The following is a 25,775-nucleotide window of genomic DNA, read 5'->3' on the forward strand; positions in this document are numbered from 1 at the left end:
ATTTAACCCGAGGTACCACTGTATGAGTCAACAGTGTGATGCAGCAAAAAAACCTAATACTATTTTAGGCTGTATCAATAGAAGTATAGTGTCTAGATCACAGACCACACCTGAAGTACTGTGTCCAGTTCTGGGCACAATTTAACAAGGAGATTGACAAGCTGGGACGTGTGCATATGATAAAGGGTCTGGAAACCAAGCTGCATGAGGAACAGTTGAGGGAACTGGGTATGTTTGGCATGGTAAAGAGCAAACTGAGAGGAGATAGAATAGCCAACACCAAATAGGGCTGTTACATGAAGGATGGAGCAAATTTGTTTTCTCCTGCTCTGGAGGCTAGGACCTGAAGTAATGAAGTTACAAGAAAGGAGATTCCGACCAAACATCAGTTAGAATTTTCTGAGAGTAAGAGCTGTTCAACAGCGGAACAGACTTACACAAGAGGTAGTGGGCTTTCCTCCCTTGAAGGTTTTAAAGCAAGGGGTTAGATGGTCATCTGTCATGTATGATCTAGCTGGGATTCCTACATTGGCAGGGTCCCTACCGCAGGCAGTTGGACTAGATGACCCTCAGGATCCCTTCCAATTCTACAATTCTGTGATTCTATGAAATCTAGAAAGAAGAATGATCATTTACTGTAAGGTAAAAAAGGTCCATGGCTTTATGAAGTGCTTTTGAGTTAACATGGAAAAATTACACAATAAAATTGGAATGTGTGCAAAGCGATATTCACTTAAGTCCATACCATCCTTTAATATATATAATTATATGCTGTGCTTTGGCAGCTGCAAAAGTTGGCTTTAAGCCAAGTTCCTGCATAACACATGTGTATAACATGTAAGTGCAAGCTGTATAAATATGCCAAACCACACTATTTCATCTGCTAGCTAAATTCTACATGCTCTTAAAGCAGTATAGCTAAGGTGCAAAAAGAAAGTAGGTATGGGATATTTCATTTCTTCCTTGGGACTTCAAGAATGTCCACATACATTTTACATTCTGACATGGGAGTCAGTGTCATCATAACTGCTCAAGGGAACATAGCACTTCCCATTATTGTTGCAGCCACTTCCTCTGTAGGATTTTGAACTGTACCCTCTCTGAACAATATTTACATGTGGACACCCTGAGCATAATATTGCTTTGCTAAAAAAGAAAAGAAACTGACATGTGTGTGTGTGTACACACACACACACACACACACACATATACACAAACATGGGGGGAAGGTGAACTAATGGAAGTGCAAAACTACAATACACAGACTACGACTAAAATACACCATATGCAAATTTGTATTTTTAAAACTCCTGAATCCAACATTCTTTGCAAAAATCCCAGCAATCAGCAGGAATCACACGGTCCAACCAAAATTGCAAGTGGTCCTCCATTTATCCACTATTGTATTAAATTAACTGGCAAGAATAAAACTTAACAGTTAAAGTAAGAAGCCTCATAGTACTACAAGACACATATTGTGGATTTTCAGTAAAAATGTGTTTCCTTGCCAAGTATAACAATACATAGAAAGTGTGTGAAATGATCATGTTTTTACCATATTGGGCTTCAAGATTAAACAGCGAAATTTGTTTTTATAATAGCTTTTCTAACTTGGCTTTATAAAAGATGGGCTTGAATTTAAGCTCATACCACATTCCACCTTATCATAGATTGTTTTGTAAAGCAAAGGGAACTTCAAGGTACCATTTGTGGTAGAGGGAGCTTTTGGTCAATAAGTTCAAAGCCTGCCTGGGTATAAACTAGTTATGCTATTCTTTGGTTCCTGGCTATGGTCCACCAAGGATCCCTGCCAAACTCGTAGAGCACAATCAACTAGTGAGGCAGAGGTAATCCTAGGGAAGGGGTGAGGAACTGGATCCAGCCGGCCAGATCCTTAACCCTCCCCCCACTTGGCTGTCAATCGCCTGATGTCATTATTACATTAGCTAATTGACACTGACAGTAAGTGCTGCTTGCAAAGGAACCATCACAAGTTCACCCTAAGGTCCCAATTGTTCCTTAACCAGTCACCCGCCCCACACCTGATGTTATATATGATTAGGCCAGCAACAACTGTCAACTCCTGGTAGGGAGGTATCTTAACCCTTCTGCCACACCTCCAACCCAGACATTGCCATTCTGGAGTTTCGATTCCCAGCAGACAGGAAAACATATAGGCATAAGAACTGTGCGTGTTTCCCCTTCCAATGCCAAAAGATGAAATTCTAAGGTTCCTTTGCTTCCACTACAGCAAGGGGAAGGGAACCCAATTAGGGCCTGCCCTAACCTAACCATGCCTGCCAGGCCTCTGCATGTGCTTGTAAGGCTGCTTTGGCTAAGTCATGCCCACAGGCCCTATACCTAAGCATATATGACATCAGGTGTGAAGCAGGTAGATAGGTAAAAGGTAAAGGACCCCTGGACGGTTAAGTCCAGTCAAATATCACAGAGAGAAACCATCAGCATTAAAGGATTCAGTATTCCATTAGATTCCTCAGCTGGAATGAAGTGTAACATAACAAACAGAAATGGATGCTCTAGAACAGACAGAAAATGAGAATATAGGAAGAATCTTCAAGGTGTCAAAAGCTAAAAAGGGTTATTTCCTCTTACACTTAAGATACACACACAAATTCCAAAATTCTTGCCCATCACACCACATCCCGCAGTGCAAGTAGCAATGACATCACATAAGTAGCAGCAATTTCTGCACAATTAAGAATTAAATTTCAATCACTGAAGAGCCCATAGTTTATCTACAAAGCTACACATTTTTAATGAGGTGGGGTGATTACACATGTAGAAGACTATGGTTCTTCAGATTTCCAAACTTTATACATTTGCTTCAATTGGCACAAATCTTGAAGAGCAGCAGAGCCCAATTGCTCTCCAAGACACTTATTTTCTCAAATAGAACTACTGCCCACCTAAAAATAATAAAAAAATCTTAAAACATTAAGGAAAACCTCTCTAATGAGGCAATAAAGCTTACTAATAATAGAAAAGTGAAACTTCCTCAAAAAAAAGCAACACATATTAATGTTTCCTGTGAAACCCCCCAAATGAACATGCCTGCATTGATATAATCTTTTCACACTTACCTGGTCTTTTTCATGAGGCAAAAGACTGACAGGTGGGAGAGACATTGGAAAAGAACTGTACTTAGATGTTCCTTTGCCTTCCAGGCTACCATAGTTCACCCTATACTGAGGTCCTTCTTTCAATAATCTCCCATTATTTACAGCGCGTTTGGCCCCCAATCGTAATCTCCGTTGAAACACAGGGTTGTTGAAAATACCTGCAAGATCATGTTGACTTCTCAGGTATTTTTCTATGTTTCTGAGTGATGAGCCATTTGGTTCCTGGAGCCCTTCAATTCCTCTGCGCAGAAGTTTATTCCAATCCACATTCCGAAGCTCATTACAAGCTCCCCTAGATCCTTTAGCAGGCTTAGAAAGCTCACCCAGTTTAACAGATGAGAAACGCCCAGGATTATCTGGGTCCTTGTAGGAAGCAAGGCCTTTGTTGGTAACTTTGAGAATAGAACCATCTTGGACACTTAGCTCCAGCTGTTCTGAAACAGTCTTCTTATCTAATCCATGGGATGCGCACACAGCATGGCAAATTCTCTCTTCAGATGGTCTCTGTTTTTGCCTTTTAACTTTTTGTATAGCTTCAAGAATCCACTCTGTGTAAAGTGGGTTGGCAAGTTTTACCATGGTTGACCAGTAATTTCTCGAGAGCAAGTGTTACCCATAGAGTTCCTCTCTAATCCTATTAGTGAGCATTCCAATAAGTATTCAACACAGGAAGACCTCTTCATGCACTGTAACACCAACTCAAGAATCCATCCTTAGGATATCATAAAAAAGAGATGATGCAAATGTTTCTTTAAAATCCTTAACCAACATGAAAAGTTGGAATTGTTCTGCTATACCAGATGGAATACATCTCTGCAATTTGATGGACTTTTCTTTCTTGGCAATTCAAGTATCTCCGAGTCTTCACAAAAGCCTAAAGTGATTTTAAAAAGATGTATGTAGTTAGTCTCTTTAAAACAAAAGTCCAACGCTCAACAAGAATGCAGATGTATACAATTTTATTTTTAAAATTCCACCTCTACAGGTCATGCATAGCCAAGACGTTGAAGCTACTAACTAAAATTTGTGAAGGCATGCTGCACGGGAACAGGCATGCTGCCCAGGCATGCTACACATTCCTCCCTTAAATTTACACTCCAGACCTGGTATCAAGAAGCAGTTGAAAATCCATTAGAAGATAGATCTTCTAACCTACCTAGCTAAAATAATAATAATAATAATAATAATAATAATAATAATTTTTATCTATACCCCGCCCTCCCCAGCCAAGGCCGGGCTCAGAGCGGCTTACAAGCAATAATAGAAACAAGATGAATGATTACAACTTAAAAACAAAAATAAAATACAACATTAAAATAATGGAACATTAAAAAATAAAAAGTAGCCTCATCGCAGGAGGAGAAGGAAAAGAAAAAAGAGAGGGAGGGAGGGAATCAATTTGGCTCCAAGCCAAAGGCCAGGCGGAACAACTCTGTCTTACAGGCCCTGCGGAAAGAAATCAGATCGTGCAGGGCCCTGGTCTCATGAGGCAGAGAAAAGGCCCTGGCTCTGGTTGAAGCCAATCTAACTTCCTTAGGGCCTGGGACCACTAGGGTGTTGTTATTTATAGACCTTGAGGCTCTCCATGGGGCATACCAGGAGAGGCGGTCCCGTAGGTATGAGGGTCCTAGGCCGTGAAGGGCTTTAAAGGTCAAAAGCAGCACCTTGAACCTGACCCTGTACTCCACTGGGAGCCAGTGCAGCTTGAAAAGCACTGGGTGAATATGCTCCCATGGCAGAGACCCCGTGAGGAGCCTCGCTGCAGCATTCTGTACCCGCTGGAGTTTCTGGGACAGCTTCAAGGGCAGCCCCGTGTAGAGCGAATTACAGTAGTCAAGCCTGGAGATGACCGTCGCAAGGATCACTGTGGCCAGGTCGGGGCAGGAAAGGTAAGGGACCAACTGCTTGATGCGGCAAAGGTGGAAAAATGTCGCCTTGGCTGTTGCTGTAACTTGCGCCTCCATGGAAAGGGAGGCGTCAAGGATTACACCCAAACTCTTAACGGAAGGCAATGGCACTAATTGGGCCCCCGCAAGAGAAGGGAGTTGGTCCCTCATCCCCATGCCATCCCGACCTAGCCATAGGACCTCTGTCTTCAAAGGATTTAGTTTCAATCGGCTCCCACGAAACCATCCAGCTACAGCTTCCAAGCATCTGGTCAGTGTGTTCGGGGCCGAGTCGGTGTGGCCATCCATCAGCAGATAGAGCTGAGTGTCATCAGCATATTGGTGACAGCCCAGCCCAAAGCTCCGGATAATCTGGGCAAGGGGGCGCATAAAGATGTTAAAAAGCATCGGGGAGAGAATTGCACCCTGCGGCACTCCACACACCAAGGAGTGGCGCGACGACATTTCCCTCCCTAGTGCCACCCTCTGTCCCCGACCAGAGATAAAAGAGCACAACCAGTTACGGGCTATGCCCTGTATCCCCACGTCTGCGAGGCGGTGGTCCAGAAGATCATGATCGACCATGTCAAAGGCTGCTGACAAATCTAAAAGGATCAGCAGTCCTGACCCGCCTCGATCCAGTTGTCTACGGAGATCATCTGTTAGGGCAACCAGAGCCGTCTCCGTCCCAAAACCAGGACGGAAACTGGACTGAAATGGATCTAATGCCGATGTTTCCTCCAGAAACCTACCAAGCTGTTCAGCAACCGCTCTCTCAATTACCTTACCCAGGTATGGAAGATTTGAAACTGGGCGGTAATTGGATAGGTCTAAGGGATCTGATGAAGTTTTCTTTAAGAGTGGACACACCACTGCTTCCTTCAGTTCCCCTGGGAATGTCCCCGTGTCAAGGGACAGATTGATAATTTCAACCAGGGGGGTCCGCGCAACATCTGGACACTCCCTAATCAGCCAAGACGGGTACGGATCAAGGAGGAAGGTGGTGGGCCTACCAACTTGGAGGAATCTATCCACATCAGTAGGGAGTATCCGATCGAAATGGTCCAACACTGGACCTGAAGTCAGTCGAGGGGCCTCCAGTTCAGTCACTGTATCTAAATTGGCAGGGAGGTCACGGCGGAGCAACAGGACTTTCTCCGCAAAAAAGCTCGCGAATGCCTCACAGCTGTGGGTCGAATTTGTGCTTAAATTTGGTTGTCCTCCTAAGGACGTTATTGACCTAATTATTCTAAAAAGTTGTGCCGGGCGAGAGCTAGCGGATGCAATGGAAGCTGCAAAGTAAGATTTCTTAGCAGCTTTCATAGCCATCTCATAGGCTTTCATAAGCGTCCTATAAGATGTTCTTGAGGCTCCGTCACGAGTCCGTCGCCATACTCGCTCTAGCCGTCTGAGATCCCGCTTCATTTTCCAGAGCTCCTCAGTAAACCAAGGGGCCCGGTTTCGACGGGGTCGCAGAGGGCGCTTAGGCGCAATCTCATCAATGGCTGCCAAGAGCCGGTTATTCCAGTCCTCAACAAGGTCATCTAATGAGTCGCCAGGAGGAGCAGGGTTCCGCAAGGCTTGTCGGAATCTATCAGGATCCATCAGTTTTCGTGGACGAGCCCAAATAGGTTCACCACCCGAGCCGGGGAGGAGCGGGAAGTCAATCTTGGCTTTCAGAGCATAGCGATCAGACCATGGCACTTCCACAGCGGGGAGCATGATCACATCTATGCCAGCCCCAAAGATCAGATCCAGCGTGTGGCCTGCTTGATGAGTGGGGCCCAAAACAAACTGGGAGAGCCCTAGTGTTGCCATGGAAGTCACTAGGTCCAGAGCCTGTGAGGAGGGAGCGGCATCGGCATGGACGCTGAAGTCTCCCAAAACCAGTAGGTTTGGGAACTCCAAGGCCCAGCCCGCCACCACCTCCAGCAGGTCTGACAGGGTGGCTGCAGGTGTGCTGGGTGGTCGGTACACCAGCCAGACAGCCAAGCTCTCCTTGGTGCCCCACACAAGACCAACACATTCAATGCCGGAGATCGCCGGTGATGGCAAAGCTCTGAAAGAGCAATCCTCCCGGAATAACAACGCTACTCCCCCCCCCCCCCGACCCACAGTCCGCGATTGATGGAGGACAGAGAAACCTGGGGGTGTTATCTCATGTAGGGAGACTACTTCGCCTTCCCGTACCCAGGTCTCCGTCGCGCAAGCCAGGTCAATCCCCTGCGAGACAAAAAAGTCACGCATGGTGGCGGTTTTGTTGCCTATGGACCTGGCATTGCACAGCACTAATGACGGAGGTGTGTAATCCTTGCTCTCCCTACCGTCAAATAGTGTGTACTTGTCTGCAAAGAGTATCTACTTTCCCAAGAAACGAGTCAGAATCATGTTTTCTCAAAAGGAAATCCCACTAGGTTTTATACACACTTACTCTCAGGTCCCATTAGATTTGCAGCCTTCATGCAATTTGTAAATCCTAGGCTGCATACTTATGCATACTGACTCACATTGCTGGCACCAACACTGATCTTGGATTCTACAAAAACTCCAGAGGCAAAGCCTACCACTCTGATCCAGCTTGTAAACAACAAGGCATTACTGCAAAGCACTCTTCCTTATCTCATCAGAACATGGACCATAATTTCTACAGTAACATTTTCAACATCAACACTAATGATGCTGAATGTCAACTTCTCTTCCATTCTCCAGGTTGAAATCTATTCATGCCCATCAACCTAGCATGGCAATTTTCAAGATTTATACCTTCTGAGAACCCTTTCCACATCAATTTACCTTTGGAGTAACCCCTGAGTCTTGCTGAGGAGTCTGGGGAATGTTCTAAGATTTCATACTCAATTTACACAGAAAGGCCCAGGACACCTGGCAATTGTTCCCAACTCTTCACTATACAGACATATTGACAAAATAGTGGTTGTTAAATAAGCTGTCTTTCAGGGAATCTTGTCCGCCATTACTGAACTTCTAATTGTGAAACCTTTCAATGAACCCCTGAGTTATCCTAAACATATGTAGAAAACCTCAGCTACGGTCCACAATGCTGTCAGTCTAAGGTAAAGGTAAGGTAAAGGACCCCTGGACAGTTAAGTCAAAGGCGACCATGGGGTGCAGCGCTCATCTCACTTCAGGCCGAGGGAGCCGCCGTTTGTCTGCAAACAGCTTTTCGGGTCATGTGGCCACCATGACTAAACCACTTCTGGCACAACGGGACACATGCCGGTCTACATGTACCCACACTTGAAATCCTCAACCAAATGGACTAGGAACTATGGAAAGAAGCCAAGAACTCTGCTGGTAACTAGATCTCTGAATTCAGCAAGGATAGACATTTCACCTTCCTCTGCAATACAGCTAACAGAATATGCAAATTCTACCCAAGACAAGTTCAGTTTTAATTATAGAACCTTGCTGCTCTAGTCAATTAGAGAATCAATTTTATAAATAAGTTTCAGTTTTGAGGCAATTTAAACTCTGTGAGAAGTCTGAGCAATAAAAAAAAATGCCCTCCATAACTCCCGCAGTGCAATCTAAACACAATTACTCAGAAGTAAGTTATATTGAGTTCAATCAGACTTACTCCATAATAAGTGTACTTAAGAGTAAACTACTAATCAAAAACAGCAAGTCTGATAGTATTACAGCTGGGGCAAGAGAGATAAAAAAGTTATCCATCCACTGAAGGCAACCATAGCTGTAAAGTCATTTGTAAGTTTATATTACTGCACTACTTTCACATAAACAGCGTCACTGTTGCCAATAAATTCCTCAATACATATAGCAGGGTCTTTGCAGTGCAGTCAGAGTACTGATTCAAGTTACAACACACAGTGATGGACTCTATGAAGTCAATAAATTTGTGTTGATCCATCATCATTGCACATTGGGGTTATTGGACCACATGATATGAGATCTACTGAAACAGTGTGGGGTTTTTTGGAGGGGGCTGGATGAATAGCACCGTGTTGTTCTCCATTGGCACCACTGCAATTGCTCCCTTTTGTAAGAACCTGACAATAAGCAAGCATGCTTGTTACAAATTATTACAACTCTCAACATCAGGGAGACTTTTCAGAGGTAAAAGCATCTACAGATTAAATCCAGGTTAAGTCACACATTATAGGGACAGCAGTTGATGGCAGGCACCTAAAGGTGTAGAGTAGGTCATTCTACATAGCTTTTATTTTGCAATTCATAAACTCACACTCGAAAAACATATAAAAATAATTTTCTAAGGCTAATTAGTTATAATAACAATAATAATTTATTCTTTATACCCCGCCCATCTGGCTGGGTTTCCCCAGCCACTCTGGGCAGCTTCTAACAAAATATTAAAATACAATAGTCTATTAATCATTAAAAGCTTCCCTAAACAGGGCTACCTTCAGTTACACACCAGTCGCTCATGGGACTCATCTTTTCTAACTTTTGAAAATCAAAATTGAAGTGGTTAAAGGTGATAGTAAACAGCTGCAAAATTGAGTGGTGGCTTTCATATATGAATGAACCACTACAAAGACTCCCATCCAAGCAACTCAAAGACAAGGCTTTTCAATGGAGTTAGTTCACATCAAGGTTCAGTTTAGTACCTCTGGCTGGGAGGTGTGTAAACACACAGCAGGAGAGCAAATAGGAACACACATCAGTCAACCAGAGAGGGAGTTTTGATGTGCATGGACTTCAATTCTCAAAAATCCTTTCCTCCTGAAAGTGGAACATAGGGAGGATATCATGCTTCCATGTGCAACGCTCACAGGACACAGTCAGAGTATTGGGAAAACCTCTACTGTATGTTGGAGACCTCTAACGAGAAGAGTGATCAGCTGGTTAGAAACTGTAGCTGCCTTTATTCTTTACTTACATGAAGGGGCATCAAATGATTTTTAAGGAGGCTGCGGGGCCCCACGCCCCCACCCCTTGACAACACTTGCAATTCTCTGGGTCTTACTGCTGCCACCAAAGCATTAGCATGCATACCTGAGGCAGGGAAACCGACAGGCATTCATTCGTGCATTAGCAGGCAGGTTCAGGGGAGCCTATACACCCCTTTAATCACACAGTGTCCTTTCACATAAGTAGCCTGTGAAAAGGAGTCATGGCTGAAACATCGGGTGATTCATTTCACATGTGGGTGAGGTAAAACAGAATTCCCATGCCACTTCACATGTTCCAACCAAGGAAAGATTTGCTCTGCAGGAATTCTCTCTCACAGTCACACACACACACTGTGATTAGCTTTACAGGGAAAAGCTCCCATCCTGCCAATGGAAGCTTTTTTTTCTAGGACTGACAGGAAGATCTTTGTCAGAACTGAGGCTGGAGAAGGAAAGGGTTAAACTCTTCCCTCTCCTGTGCCGCAATCCTAACAAAAACCACCCCAGAACCTATTATACATATATCCTATCACAAGGCACTTCCAGACTGCAACTACAGTGGTACCTCACAAGACGAATGCCTCGCAAGACAAAAAACTCGCTAGACGAAAGGGTTTTTTGTTTTTTGAGCTGCTTCGCAAGACGATTTTCCCTATGGGCTTGCTTCGCAAGACGGAAACGTCTTGCAAGTTTGTTTCCTTTTTCTTAACACCGTTAATACAGTTGCGACTTGACTTCGAGGAGCAACTCATAGAACGCGGTGTGGTAGCCTTTTTGGAGGTTTTTAAAGACTTTGGTGATTTTTGAAGCTTTTCCAAAACTTTCCCGACACCGTGCTTCGCAAGAGGAAAAAAATCGCAAGACGACAAAACTCGCGGAACGAATTAATTTCGTCTTGCGAGGCACCACTGTATTTTCGGGTGAGAATCAGTAAGACACCAACTACTTCAGGTTGCACAATTAACGCTGATCTGATGCTCTCATGCTACAAGCATGCTTCCCCACTCAAAGGACTTTTAGCGATAAGGAAAGTGACAAGATAAATCCAGTGAAAAGTGTGGGATAACAACTGCTTGGCATGCCATCTACCTTCCCCATAAATAAATCATGCTCGATAAATAGACATTGTCTAACCTCTCCGCAAACTTTCTGCAAACAGATCAGGATGAATGCTCAATTTTTTATGTTAACACCAACACCCAATGGTTTAGTAACAGTGTTAACACCCAAGTTATCTTTACTTTCAACCTCCATTTTTAATGATTTTAAAATCCAGTGTTTAATTGGATAAGCAACTATATATAATAATATATACGGAACCTTTAAGTAACTGACACTGCAAAACACTTAATGAAATTCTTCAAATGGGTCCAATGGCGTAATGTTTCAATAAAGAAACAATATAGATGAAAATATAAGAAGGAATAACATGGCAAGTGTAGTAAGAACTTTTGAGGGTATCATAAAAAGAAAGCCTTGAATAGGTTTTTAATCCATGATCTATGTCTTATTGGATAACCTGTGAATTCACAACTTGGCACAGGTTTTCAGGGGGGAGTTGATAAAATAATTGGTAGAAAAATCTCTGAACGAGAGCTGAGGGAAAAATTATATCAAGAACCAAAATTATCTCTATGTGTACACATAAGAGAAAACCATTATAAATTATTCTATCAATGGTACATGACTCCACAGACCAAATACCATGCAGTGTGAAGCATTTGGGTGGAGTTGCCAATCAATTAAAATGTGGGGTTTGGGGGGGGTTGTATCAGTCATGACATCTCATAGTCCTAATAATATCATTAGGGATCTGTCTGTATAAACAGGTCAAGCACTAGGACTTAATAAAGTATTTAATAGCTGTGACTCTTCTGGTTTTGCAAAAATGGAAAAACAGGTAACCGCCAACAGTGAAAGAATGGCTGGTAAACTAACAAACAAAAATGGAGGGCAGAAGTACTGTATAAACTTACAAAATTATCAATATTGAATTATACCAAACAATACAGATTTTTTATAATAAATAAATGGAATTCTCTAATTGAATTCATGGAGATTATTTACAATATAAATATTGAGGAGTTTTTTGTATGTGGTAAATCAGCATTTTCTAATTTTTGGATAATGTTTACAATATTGATATTTACAGTCGTGCTTAGAAAATAGACACACACACACATATGGCATATTTTTGTTACATCATTGCAATCATCATAGGTTCTAAATTAAGTTATGAATAATAATGACCATACACCTGCTATGTTTTGACGGGAGCCAATGAGGGAAGAGAGCAGGGCTTGCCATGTAATCTCAGACAAGTCCCCTTAGGGATGCTTCAAGCCCTCTTGCTGAACTTTCAGCTTTCATTTTTCTAAAATTAAAACCCCCACAGCCCTCCTTCTCCACCTCCCAATTCCTGCCCTCCTCCTCCAAGCGCCATTTATGGGGCTACCGACTGACAAACTGACTTCACTCATATACCACTTTCCACACCAAAGTGTGGCCAAAGTGGCTTGCGAACGAAACGTCCAGCACCTCACAATCCTACACAAGTGAAAAACGCAAAATAGCAAAATGCAGAGCACATCAGTCAATGTAAACAGCAAACAAACAAACAAACAAAGGCCAAGTACGACAATATTTGGAGCACATTTACACAACTACGGCGGGTTAAAAATAAACCTTTAACAGCAAACCTTAGGTAATAGATAATATGCCGTATTTACTTGAACCTAATGCGCCATTGAACCTAATGCGTATCTCCGTTTCTGGAATCTTGAAACATCCCTCCAAAAAAAGGCATTTATGCCAGCGAACGTGCCACCAAATCGACCATCATTTGGCCCCAAAAGGTGAGCATCAGAGTAAATATGGTAAATACGTTAATTTGTATATGCAGAAGACATTTAAAATATATTTAAGGAACCGCAGAAAAAGGGGGAAGGAAGTGAAGTTTGGAAATTTAAAGATGATTGTAAAATTAGTGAAAAGTATAAATCTGAAAAGTATAAATATTTTTTAAAATAAATAAATAAAGCAAATACGGTATATACAGAATCGGGATCGTCGACCCTAATAATGATATACTGTATACCTTTCTCTTTTGACATCCTTGTTCAATTAAACTCTTCTTTTTTTAAAAAAAAGAAGGGGGGGAGCACAAGGATTCAGTCCAATATTACCACAAAATCAAAAACCCCATACGAGTCAAGGCAAAGTATGGCTAGTGAGTTGAAGAAAAGAGCATTTTTATAATAATGATGATGGTGATAATAATAACAACAATAATAATAATATGGTTGATATTCACTTTATATTCAGCCCAATTAGTTAACTTCAGTCTCTTACAATGATATATGCCTTTCCCTTTTGACGTCCTTGTTCTATTAAACTCTTATTTATTTAAAAAAAGGGAGGGGGAAGCACAAGGTAAGCAATTCCATATTGAGTCCAATATCACCGCAAAAACAAAAACAAAAAACCCACACGAGTCAAGGCAAAGTATGGCTGGCAAGCCGAAGAAAAACGAACTTTAATTAATTAAAATAAATAACAACAACCACAATAATATGGTGGTTGACATTCACTTCATATGCAGCCCAATTAGTTAACTTTCAGACGCCTCCCCTGCTTGTTTCCTCCTTTGGGTCCCCCGCCCGGCGCCCCGGCGGATCCTCCCCTCAGCCCCGCGGGGCGAAGGCCGGCCGCCTCAGTCCCGCCACTCACCTCACCGGCGGCGGGCGGCCCTCGCGACCCGCCCCCGCGGCTTGGGAAGCGGCCCACGAGGGAGGAGCCACGGCCGGGAGCTGCCGCAGCTGCGCCCCCTGCTGCCGGCGCCCTCGACAGCGAGCTTCCCTCCGCGCCGCCGCTCTCGCCTTTTCAAGCCGCCGCCATTTTGTCTCGCAATCAACGCGGCGCATCCCTACCTTGCCGTCCCCCGCCTCCTCCCCTCCTCGAGGACTGGGGTAAAGCCCCGCCTCACCAGGGGTAAGCAGCCGCCTTCATTGGCGACGCAGCCCTGTCCATCATCTCCGCCTTACGCCTTTCTCCGACGCGTCCGCAGCGATTGGAGGGCGCGCGACGTCAATCACGCCTCTTAAGGGAGCGGGTGGGAACGCACTTCTGTGGCAAGGGCTCCTCGGAACGCGGAGCGCCGCCTTGTCCTCGGTTCTCATTGGAGAACGGTTACGAATGGGAAGGTGGAAGAGGAAACGAGACGGCACAGATAGGCTTCTTATAGGCCGCCGCGGCTGTCCATCAAGCCACTTCTCCTCCACCACCACCCCCCGCTGAAGTTTAAAGCGGCAGAGGCGCCCTATCGCGGGAAGGGAGGGCGAGAAGAACGCTTAAGCGTGCTTGGAGCGGACGGGCGCGCGACACACACTAATAAGCGCCCGCTTAAGTCTTTGAGTTTCACGCCACGTGCCGCCGGAGCCTTACGCCATCCACCCGGTCGGGCGAGACTTAAAAAACAAACATGTCCTCATCGCGATTCGGAAACGCGCCTCCCCTTAAGGTGCCTGGCACCGGCGGCGGCAGCAGCAGCAGCAACCCTTCGCACGACCGCGGCATAGCGGACAATTGATTCCCAGCTACACGACCATCTGCAAGTCCACCGCCGCCGATATACATGCATGCATGCATGCATGCACACGCAAACCTCCCAGCTATATTGCAATGCACCCGGGACTCCCCCGAACCCGCCCATTTTCTGCAGAAAACAATCGCTGCCTAGAAAGACACACGGTGGGGGGGGGAATGCAACACGCACGCACACACCAGATTGCTTTCGGCAACCGCCCCGCCGCTCTCCCAGCCCAGCCTGCTGCTGCTGCTGCTGCGACTTGTCCACCCCCCACCCCCCTCGAAATGCAAAGGGCCACTACAATACAATCGCGCGGAGCCGGCAGAAGTGCCTGTAAACACGTGCACGGGCCTCTCCGGCTCGTAGAAAGCTTTGCAAAAGTCCCCGCACGGATCGTCAACAAACCCCTTCCCGCGGAGCTCGGAAAAGCAGAAAGGGGAGCAGGGGGAGGACAAATAGACATTGTTGCAGGACGTTGCAACCTTGCCATGCAGCTCCCGAACGCGATCCAACACCCATATATATATATACATATACGCGCTCCTGCAACTCTATAACCTCATTGCTGCAGGCTCTCTGCCCCCCGTCCCTCTCCAACCTTTGCAGCTTGCAAATCGACCTTTTTCCTTTTCTCTCTGCTCGGGGATGTTTCTGCAGAAGCGGTTCGGGCGGAATGCTGCCTCTGCTGCCGCTGCTCCTCCAGAAAAGGCGATCGCGGCGGCGGCAGCTCCTCGCTGCCTTTTCCCTCCGAGGCAGGAGCACAACCACCCTCGCGAGCCCTTTCCCCCTCTCCGCCACCCCCTTTTTTCCCAAATAAACGGAGAAGCCAGAAGGAAATTGGGAAAGGGGTGGGGGGCGGGGGGCGAGAGAGACAGAGAGTGCGGGAGGAATCCCGATGTAGCGGATTTGGGATTTTTCTCCCCATAATTTTTATTTATTTATTTTTTTGCAATCAAAGCTTTCCCTCCTTTCTTTTTTGCGCCCCACCAAATCGCACGCAACGACATTACGAGGAAAAATTAATACCTTTTTGTCCCCTCCTCCTCCTCCTCTCGCCTTTGCGAAGCCTCTCTTCTTATTCTCCCCACCCCCCCCAAAAGGGAGGGGAAATCACAGAGACGTGCGGAAACATAGATGTATAGAAATATATTTACACCCCCGGCCTCCCCATAAAAAGGTTGCAAGCAAACAATCAGGTCGTGGATTGGGATTTGGGGAGTGAGGTTTCAGTACATATTCAAACACAGGGACGCAGAATTAGGATTGTTCATGCCCTCCCCGCTCCCGCAGCTCTGCCTCCCCCCTAAAAAAAAAAATTAATAAAAAAAATCCTCAAACCTTTCTTGATGCTAAATGGCCGCAGATCGCAAGGGCTGGTTCTAAAACACAGGACTTGATAACAGCTAATTGAAAGGTTAATCTACATAGGCTCTGACAGACGAGGTCCCTCCCCGTTTCTGGTTTTTTTTTTTTTTTTAATCTGCTACTGGCAAGTGGGAAATTGAGCTTCTTAGGAACAGGGGGGGTTGATGGAGGGTTTGCTTCTGAGCCCCACCACCACGCCAGCCGGGTTCACACGTTAGGTGGCTAGATGAACCTGGAATTGTTGTTTTGATTGAGGCGACGTTTTAAATGTCCCCAGCCTAGTCTTAATGCACAGTTTACTCAGAAGTGAGCCCCTCTGATTTTATGGAGGCTTGCAGCATAGCCTGCTCAGAAGTAAATCCCCAGTGTGTTCAGCTTCCTCATAGGTAAACATTTGTAGGATCGCATCCTTTCTTCCAAAGGTGCATAGAACTGCGACTGCTCGATTAAATAAAAGGCAGCGAGTACATAATGAGGGAGAATCAACACCCTGTTTAAAGTTTCCCGTTATTAATCTTATTGAAGGAATTAGGACTTAATATGAACCAGTCAGCCGGGCAGGTGAAGTGAGATGACATTGATCTGAATGCCTTTTACAGTGGTACCTCGGTTTAAGAACAGTCCTGTTTACGAACCGGTTTACGAACTCCGCAAAATTGGAAGTAGTGTCCCGGTTTGCAAACTTTACCTCGGTCTAAGAACGGAATCCGAACAGTGGAAGGGCACCGGTGGCAGGAGGCCTCATTAAAGAAAGCGCACCTCGGTTTAAGAACGGTTTCAGTTTAAGAACGGACTTCCAGAATAGATTAAGTTCGCAAACCGAGGTACCACTGTACTGAGTCAGGCCCTATTGGGCTCTCCAAATTGGAACTCTGCACTCCAGCATTCACCAATCTGTGTTTTGGACTACAACTCCCATCATGCTGTGCTGGCTGAAGTTGATGGGAGTTATAGTCCAAAAACATAGGGAGGGCACCAGGTTGGCAAAGGCTGATATCCTCCGGCTGGCAGTGGTTCTCTTGGGGCCTCAAGCAGCAGCTGTTTAGATCCCTTTTAACGTGAAATACCAGGGGTTGCACCTGGAGCCCTTAGATGCAAATACGGTCCTCTAAAAAAATGTGGATATTTTTGTTTCTCTGAGTAGAGCAATCCTTTATCCATGTATAGACACATTTTCCAGACATTCACCCTACACAGGTAGGGTGTAACCCCCTGTTCCCACCAGGGGAAGATTTTGCCATCGAGTTTGTGGAGCCAGGTTCATTTTCACAGTGAGAAGAATCTGACGGAACAGATTTGCTGCTTAACGAGTGTATTTTGAGACACTGCAATTTTCCTGGGGTGAGGATGGAGCCAGTGTCACTCAGGCAATAAGTGGACTCCAGCAAGCCCTTCTGCAGTTGGCCACCGCACAGCTGAAACCTCATGTAGCATTTGCTACACCTTTGAAGCACATTTGAAGCGTATTTTGCCCCCTCAAAGAATTCTGGGCCCCGTACTTTACCCCTCACAGAATATGAAAGCAGAATGGACATGTTGGTTCAAGGGGAAAAAATATAGGTTTAAAATTAGAATTCCTGGATGCCAAGATCCAGGTTTGGGGCAAGTACTCTTTGGTGAAAGAACCCCAGCACAGCTTTAAAATCACAAAATATACAGCAAAGCAAAGTGTGAAAATATGGGCTGTTAGACCTTTAAAATACCCCCTTGTGAGTTCCAAAACTTCCGTCTTCCCCCAGCAAAGGAAAAGACCACATGTTTAGTAAGTTAAAAATTGGTTTACTTACATTTCCTCCCCGAAAGGTCAGGTTCATGTGGTTTTCCATACACCAGTCAGAAAAGACACACAGGCAGTAAAACTTGGCTTAGTTCCAAAGTGGTGACAATTCCTAAATTATTGGTCTAGGAACACAACAATGGCTTGTGAAAGCCATGCGTTCTGAGCTGCAGCAACTAGCTCAGACCTCACACGCTGAGCTTCTCCGGTAGACTGGAAAGGAACAAAGTTTTGATTATGTAGTCCTTCCCAAGGTGAGCTAAGCCTGGCAAAGGACAGCTTTCTCTGGCCTTAAAACCTTCATGCATTCATTAGACTTAAGCATGTTGGTTATATGAGGCTTTTTAACTCACAGGATTCTGTGATAGAAAGGATATATAATTAGGGGGGCAGGGAAGGAGCGGCCTCAGCATCCTGGAGGGAACAGAATGACACATGTAGGGGTTAGATGAGGAAAAGAGGGTAGTCAATTCATCAAGTGAAACAGGGTGGGTGAAAAAGTACTGCTAAGAGAATCTCAGGAGGAGAGAAAGCTGGAAGTGGGAAGGGGAGAATGTGAGAGAGGAAGAGAGACCAGAGTAGGTGGGTGCAATGGAGGAAACACAGTATTGAGCAGAGCCCTGAGACTGACAGATGAAGGGTGGTATACAATTATTACAGTGGTACCTTGGCTCTCAAACTTAATCCGTTCTGGAAGTCCGTTCCAAAACCAAGGCGCGCTTTCCCATAGGAAGTAATGCAAAATGGATTAATCCGTTCCAGGCTTTTAAAAACAACCCCTAAAACAGCAGTTTAATGTGAATTTTACTATCTAACGAGACCACTGATCCATAAAACGAAAGCAATAAACAATGTACTGCATCACACAACCAATCTATCGGTAGCTGAACGGGGTTCCACACAGTCACACCAAAAAGAGCCATAAAAAACGCAAAATAAATAGCAAAAGCAGACAGAGCTCACCGTAACACTCAAAACGGAAGAGTGGAACTCAAACTGGAAGCGTAACACTCAAAGTGAGTACGTTCTACTTCCGAAAAACGGTCTGCAAACCGGAACACTTACTTCCGAGTTTGCAGTGTTTGGGTTCCAAGTTGTTTGAGGACCAAGGCGTTTGAGAACCAAGGTACCACTTTATTATTATTGTTGTTGTTGTTGTTATTAATTTATTGCCCAAAACAAGAGACAAAGTGGTGGCAGCAGCACCACAGCCACCAATTCCATGTACAGAATTCAACCCAATTGGCAGCTGAATCTTAGTTCAACATGGATGAGGGGATGGTTTTCCCTGCCGCATTTGAGGAAAGCAGGCTACCTAAACAAATTAGCAAAGGCTGGAAGGCATGTTCAGCTCTGTCCTCTAATATTTCACCACCACTCAGCAGCTGCTGCCTAAGGCAGCCACCCTGCTCTGTCTAATGGTAGGGCCACTCCTGAAAAGTGGAGAAGAATCCTTGAAGATTCCTAGAATTCGTGTCAATCAGACAGGTGTCATTGTTTGGCCACATAGATTGACACATAGATTGGGTGCAAGAAAGGGAGGGTGGGTGAAATTAGACGGCTTGTTTATTTCTTTCCGATGTGATGAGCGACAGGAGAACATGCACAGAGATATCGAGTGGAAGGAAGGAGCTGGGGCTAGTGGGGTGAGAGGGGCAAATTAATGGTTAGGAGAGTGGGGCGGACATATCAAAGAGCTGAGGATAGGAATAAGTCACAGAGAATTCAATGCAGAGTCTAAAGAGCAGGCGGGCGCAAATTAAATGCTTCCCCGAAAGCCACTGAGTCGAGTGACTGCAGGTTCTGGAAGGAAAACAAGCATGGAGGGAGATGTGATCAAGAAGAGAGAAACGCAAAAAGAGAGAAGAGGGACAGAGCAGATCTTGGTGAAGACGAGATCGAGAGATTGCCCAAGCAGAGTGTGGGGAGTAACTCCAAGCCAGAAATTGAAGGAGACTATTGGGGATAGAATGGGTTAAACCACAAAGCCTAGGACTTGCCGATCAGAAGGTCGGCAGTTCGAATCCGCGTGACGGGGTGAGCTCCCGTTGCTCGGTCCCTGCTCCTGCCAACCTAGCAGTTCGAAAGAACGTCAAAGTGCAAGTAAATAAATAGGTACCGCTCTGGCGGGAAGGTAAACGGCGTTTCTGTGCGCTGCTCTGGTTCGCCAGGAGCGGCTTACTCATGCTGGCCACATGACCCGGAAGCTGTACGCCAGCTCCCTCGGCCAATAAAGCGAGATGAGCGCCGCAACCCCAGAGTCGGCCACGACTGGACCTAATGGTCAGGGGTCCCTTTACCTTTACTTATTGGGGATAGAAGATAGGAGGCAGAGGAACTGAGATCACCAAATAGCAAAATTGGCGGGGTATGTGTATGCCGTTGTCAGAGGAAGAAGACGAGGCAGGCACCACCATCTGAAATGCAAGCGTGTGGAGGGGGGTGGGAGCCAGCCAGGGGTGCAGAGGCCAGGGAAAGCGTCCCCAAAATGGACTTTAAAAAGTGGGTTTGGAGGACGGCCAATAGCACCCCCCGAGAGCAACATCGTTCCGCCCTGAACAATTATACGTTGAATAAACCTACCTGCCAAAGGCACAGATCCCTTTGGATTTCATATATTAAATGGGGGTGTCCCGTACTGGTTAAAATGGCTACAGTTATTATGAAGTATAACACACAACTAATATTATAATATTTAGGTGGTATAGGATTTTTATTCCACTTCATTGTTACATGATCAATTCAAGCACCGCCCCCCATATTTTGAGCAGCGATCTGTAAAAATCCTCTTGACTTGAATCATAATTGGGTCACAAATTGCAAGCATTATTCTTGAGCACTCAGGGTTTCCTATACTGCTTTTTGCATAAAACTCATCGGTCTCCTGCACACACACCTCCTTCGAGTGAACAGGGGATGCCAAAGAGCACAGGTTACCATGAAGATACAGCAGCAGACAAAAGCAAGCCTAATAAAAATAGAAGGTAAAATGCGACAATCCCATGCAGCCAACGTTATGTCCAAATGCGAGCTTTTTGCTTCCTTATTAATTTTGTTTCTTCCGTATATATCCTCACATTTTCACCAAATGGTGCTCAAAACAGCAGTAGCATATGAAGCAATTCAAGAGATGGCGATTTCCAGCGGAGAAGGGGTAGGGGAAAGTTTTAAGTACCATATTTTTTTGCTCTATAAGACTCACTTTTTCCCTCCTAAAAAGTAAGGGGAAATGTGTGTGCATCTTATGGAGCGAATGCAGGCTGCGCAGCTATCCCAGAAGCCAGAACAGCAAGAGGGATTGCTGCTTTCACTGCGCAGTGATCCCTCTCGCTGTTCTGGCTTCTGAGATTCAGAATATTTTTTTCTTGTTTTCCTCCTCCAAAAACTAGGTGCGTCCTGTGGTCTGGTGCGCCTTATAGAGCGAAAAATACGGTGCCTCCGTCCCGCTGCTTCTCTGTTGAAAATCACTTCCTCTGGAAGCTGGGCCTCCAGCAAAGCAGCAGCCATTGGGGTTGACATTAATGCATTTGCATCTAACACCAGTGGTGGCTGGTACCCACTGAATTTGGCTGGGGACAAACTGAGGTGGGTGGGGCAGAGTCCCATTTGTCCCCGAGGACCAACCTCCACCATTAACACAAAGTTTGGTGCAAAGCATCCAGAAACAATAAACCACACTTGCACATGTCTATTCAGCTCCACTGACTTCAGTTGGGTTTACTCTCGGGTAAGTTGGTACAGCTCAGTCACAGGGAGGAACAATTTTAAATGGGTCTGGGAATCAACAGATCGGAGTGGAGTCATAGCCACACCCGAAACCTTGCCTCTCACACTTGCCAAAGAAGGTGGTGGGTGGTGGAGTCGAGGGGTGGAGCAGAGGGGCTCAAGTCAAGCCACTTTCAGGGGAGTGGAACAGCTTTTGGATCCAGTGGATCCATGGTTCAGTGGCATAACTTTCAGGGGAGTGGAACAGCTTTTGGATCCAGTGGATCCATGGTTCAGTGGCATAGCATGGGTTGCCAGCTCCCGGGGCCACGCAGTAGATCCATGGTTCAGTGGTGTAGCGTGCATTGCCAGAGCCCAGGGCCTAACAGAGCACGGGGAGCCACAGAGATAAGAAAAGAAGTTGTTCTGTTGTCGTTTGTGTGGATAAGCTGTTTTCAACAGAGCCGAGCAATGCAAGCGCGCAGCACTGGGTGTTGAAATTTTGCACCCCTAATAATTTTGCACTCGGGGCAACCACCCCTGCGCCCCCCCACACTACATTGTCTCTGCTCATGTAGCACTCTATTTCAGGCTCCTGTGCTGGTTACAACCAGCGGGAACATTGGTGGCTGTAGTTGCTCAGCCAGCCACAGTTTTTGGGAAGCAGAGCAGTGGGACACCTTTGCCAAATCCTACCTTCTCAAGCATTGCTTACCATGGGGTTAGGATTGTACTGTTAAAAAACCCATAAATGGGGTTGCTGAATTCTTTCCCTGCTTGCTAACCTTCTGCCGCAGCTCCCCCCGCCCCTCCACACTCAAAGCAGTCTTCCTACAGTGTAAAATTGTGTGGGCTACTTACATAAATATATTGGGAATCAAATACCTCCTAAATGCAGATTCTTCCTCCACCCCCCACACGTGTTTCATCTCTGCAAAAGCAATAAAAACTATGAGCATGCAGGGTATTGTATCAAAATCTTGGAGGATTGCAGCAACACTCATTCACATTATTTGCCAGAGTAGCATTATAATTTATTGAAAATCAGTACATTGCAGCTTGACATGAGTCACAACACAGCTTGGGAGAGTCAGTAATTGCTATTTTCTGTCCCAGAGAGAATAAACACATTTCTCCCAACATAATAATTCAATGCCTCTGACCTTTTCTCTCTCTATACGTTACAGAGAATGTTTTGATATTTGACTATCCGAGATGAATTCTGCAAACGGACAAAAAGCTCAGCGATCGCCCCAGTGAAGGTGCATTGGGGTAGCCAACGTTCAGATACTGTTGCCCTAAAGCTGCTGTGTGTCCAAGGGTGATGGGCGGCTGAGTCCAACAATATCCAGAGAGCATGAGGTCATCCACCCTTGATAGTTACCTCAATATGATTGTCAGTATTCACTGATGTACACCTGGGAGCAGGGGACAGATATATATTTATTTTGGGTCTTTCGCAAAGTTTGTCAGGGTTCTGTCCTCTCCCCCATGCTTTTTAACATCTATATGAAGTCGCTGGGAGAGATCATTGGGGGTTTGGGTTGGGTGTTCATCAGTATGCGGATGACACCCAGCTCTACCTCTCTTTCAAATCAAAACCAGTGAAGGTGGTGAACATCCTGTGTGAGTGCCTGGGGAGGGTGGGAGGATGGATGGGGGCTAACAGATTGAGGTTGAATCCTGACAAGACAGAAGTACTGTTTTGGGGGGACAGAGGGCAAGCAGGTATAGGGGACTCCCTGGTCCTGAATGGGGTAACTGTGCCCCTGAAGGACCAGGTGCGCAGCTTGGGAGTCATTTTGGACTCACAGCTGTCCATGGAGGCGCAGGTCAATTCTGTGTCCAGGGCAGCTGTCTACCAGCTCCATCTGGTACGCAAACTGAGACCCTACCTGCCTGTGGACTGTCTCGCCAGAGTGGTGCATGCTCTGGTTATCTCCCGCTTGGACTACTACAATGTGCTCTACGTGGGGCTACCTTTGAAGGTGAGCCGGCAACTGCAACTAATCCAGAATGCGGCAGCTAGACTGGTGACTGGGAGCAGCCGCCAAGACCACATAACACTAGTCGTGAAAGACCTACAATGGCTCCCATTACGTTTCCGAGCACAATTCAAAGTGTTGACCTTTAAAGCCCTAAACAGCCTCAGTCCAGTTTACCTGAAGGAGCGTCTCCACCCCCATTGTTCTGCCCGGACACTGAGATCCAGCGCCGAGGGCCTTCTGGCGGTTCCCTCACTGCGAGAAGTGAGGTTGCAGGAAACCAAGCGGAGGGCCTTCTCGGTAGTGGCGCCCGCCCTGTGGAACGTCCTCCCATCAGATGTCAAGGAAATAAACAACTATAGGACTTTTAGAAGACATCTGAAGGCAGCCCTGTTTAGGGAAGTTTTTAATGTTTAAAGTTTTATTCTTTTTAATATTCTTGTGGGAGCCGCCCAGAGTGGCTGGGGAAACCCAGCCAGATGGGTGGGGTATAAATAATGAATGGTGATGGTGATGGTGATGATAATGATGTCTGGAACTGTCAACGTTCACCACTCATTTTATGCATCAGCACAGCTATCTTTCAAGGTAGACCTGAGAATTTTAAAAAGCTTGATGCCCTAGAGAAGGCAGCAGGGCATAGATTCAAATCTTTGTTCAGCCAAAGTACACTTAGGATCGGCTTCAGATTTAGTCATGCTTATAGAGTACAACAGACCTGCTCTAAGCATGACTAAGTCTGGATCCAACCTGTTGAGTTAGCTTGGGCAAGTTAAGAAAAAAATTAATCTGCATTCTTGTGACAGGGCCAATCAATTTCTATTTTCATCAGACTAGTGCAAGTTGCACACATTGTCTTTGTATACTTGGAATGCGAGGAGGAGCACTTTGTCCTAAACCCATGAGTGGAAAGAAAGAAAGAAAGAAAGAAAGAAAGAAAGGAAGGAAGGAAGGAAGGAAGGAAGCGTTAAAATAGGTACAAAATGAAATTAAGCAGGCAAGAAAGCCAATGCATTTTGAGCTACAGTAAGCGCTTCTACAGGAGGAAAGCTCATTTTTAAAAACAAGAATAATTACAAGATTTATGCAAACATAGGGCAGCATTCATGTGGCTTATTGTCTCTTACTGAACCCGGAAAGCTCAGTTGGTTAGTGTGGTGCTGAAAATGCCAAGGTTGCAGGTTTGATCCCCGTATGGGACAGCTGCATATTCCTCATAGCAGGGGGTTGAACTAGATGACCCTCGTGGTCTCTTCCAACTCTACAATTCTATGAAACTGATGGGCTTCAAAGTGTTTAACTCTGGCCAGTTGGCTCCCATACAGTGGTACCTTGGGTTACATACGCTTCAGGTTACATACGCTTCAGGTTACAGACTCCACTAACCCAGAAATATTACCTCGGGTTAAGAACTTTGCTTCAGGATGAGAACAGAAATCGTGTTCCGGTGGCACGGCGGCAGCAGGAGGCCCCATTAGCTAAAGTGGTGCTTCAGGTTAAGAACAGTTTCAGGTTAAGAACGGACCTCCGGAACAAATTAAGTACTTAACCCGAGGTACCACTGTATTCTTGGTGGGGCTTCACGCATGACCCAGAAGGTCCTCTTTTGGAGACGTGCGGCAAGAGATCTCGCCTGCTGCTCCCATGGGAAGATCACATTAAGGAAAAGACTCTAACCTAATTAAGAGAGGAAAAGGGGGGCATCTGTAAACCCTCAAGCTTCTGTCACCTTCTAACAGAACTAAGTAAAACTAACAATATTAAACATGGGGGTTTTTTGCAGCCGAACTGGTGGATTTGCATAACCATAAGGACACTTAATATGACCCTGAATACACAGGGGGGTCTAGATGTTTGAGGCTGGAATTTTCCCTGCTCCCAAGAGGGTCTTCCAGCAGTACCTTTCAAGATCAAAAGCAAACATTTATTACGCCTATAGAAAGAAGTTGTATGGTCCAATTCGCCCTACCCTGTGAATTGTCTTGTTTCCCCTGCATTGTGTCTCTTCTTAAGAAACTCTCCTCCAACCACTAAAGGCAAGGACAATTAGGTGAAAACAGTTCCCCACTTCCCAAAGAAGCAGACGTTGTGCTCACAGAGGACAAGGCACCCGTCAAATGCCAATTTCAGCTCTAGGACTGGAGAACTAACTGGATATGGAAGAGTGGCCCAAAACATTGATTAGGAAAGGAAGCAAACATGTTGCAGGGGCTGCAAGAAGCATGTAAGGGAACGTCGTCACATAGCAGCAGCAGAAAACTGAACTAGAAATCTCCAAACGCAGCAGAAAAATACTGAACTCATCTCACCCTACTTGGCTACAAGCAGTGGCGTAGCGTGGGGGGTGCAGGGGGCTGGCCGCACCGGGCGCAACATCTGGGGGGGGGGGCTCACTCGCACTCGCAGCTCTCTGCCCCTACTAAAATCCACGGGTTGGGGT

General features: G+C 45.6%; 1 protein-coding gene and 1 long non-coding RNA gene across 9 annotated transcripts in view; one reads left to right on the forward strand and one right to left on the reverse strand.

Annotated features, from left to right (window-relative positions):
* KAT6B (lysine acetyltransferase 6B) overlaps positions 1–15,964 on the reverse strand; it is an 86,880-nt gene extending 70,916 nt beyond the window's left edge. For 3 of the 8 annotated variants that reach the window (XM_081006479.1, XM_081006477.1, XM_081006472.1), the window contains exons 1-2: positions 15,842–15,964; positions 3,102–4,014 (exon numbers count right to left, since the gene is read on the reverse strand). In XM_081006479.1, coding sequence (XP_080862605.1) covers positions 3,102–3,719 — 618 coding nt within the window. In that variant the 5' untranslated portion in view covers positions 3,720–4,014; positions 15,842–15,964. Of the gene's footprint in view, positions 1–3,101; positions 4,015–9,630; positions 9,649–13,644; positions 13,785–15,122; positions 15,269–15,529; positions 15,565–15,841 lie in introns of those variants that run through there. The other 5 variants (XM_081006475.1, XM_081006474.1, XM_081006473.1 and 2 more) reach the window with 5 other exon arrangements.
* The window catches only part of LOC308477715, a 215,395-nt gene that overhangs the window by 162,005 nt on the left and 27,615 nt on the right, over positions 1–25,775 (forward strand). The gene's annotated exons all lie outside the window — the stretch shown is intronic.

Source organism: Podarcis pityusensis (genome assembly GCF_964106645.2).
Source record: "Podarcis pityusensis genome assembly, chromosome: 5".
Classification (NCBI taxonomy): domain Eukaryota; kingdom Metazoa; phylum Chordata; class Lepidosauria; order Squamata; family Lacertidae; genus Podarcis; species Podarcis pityusensis.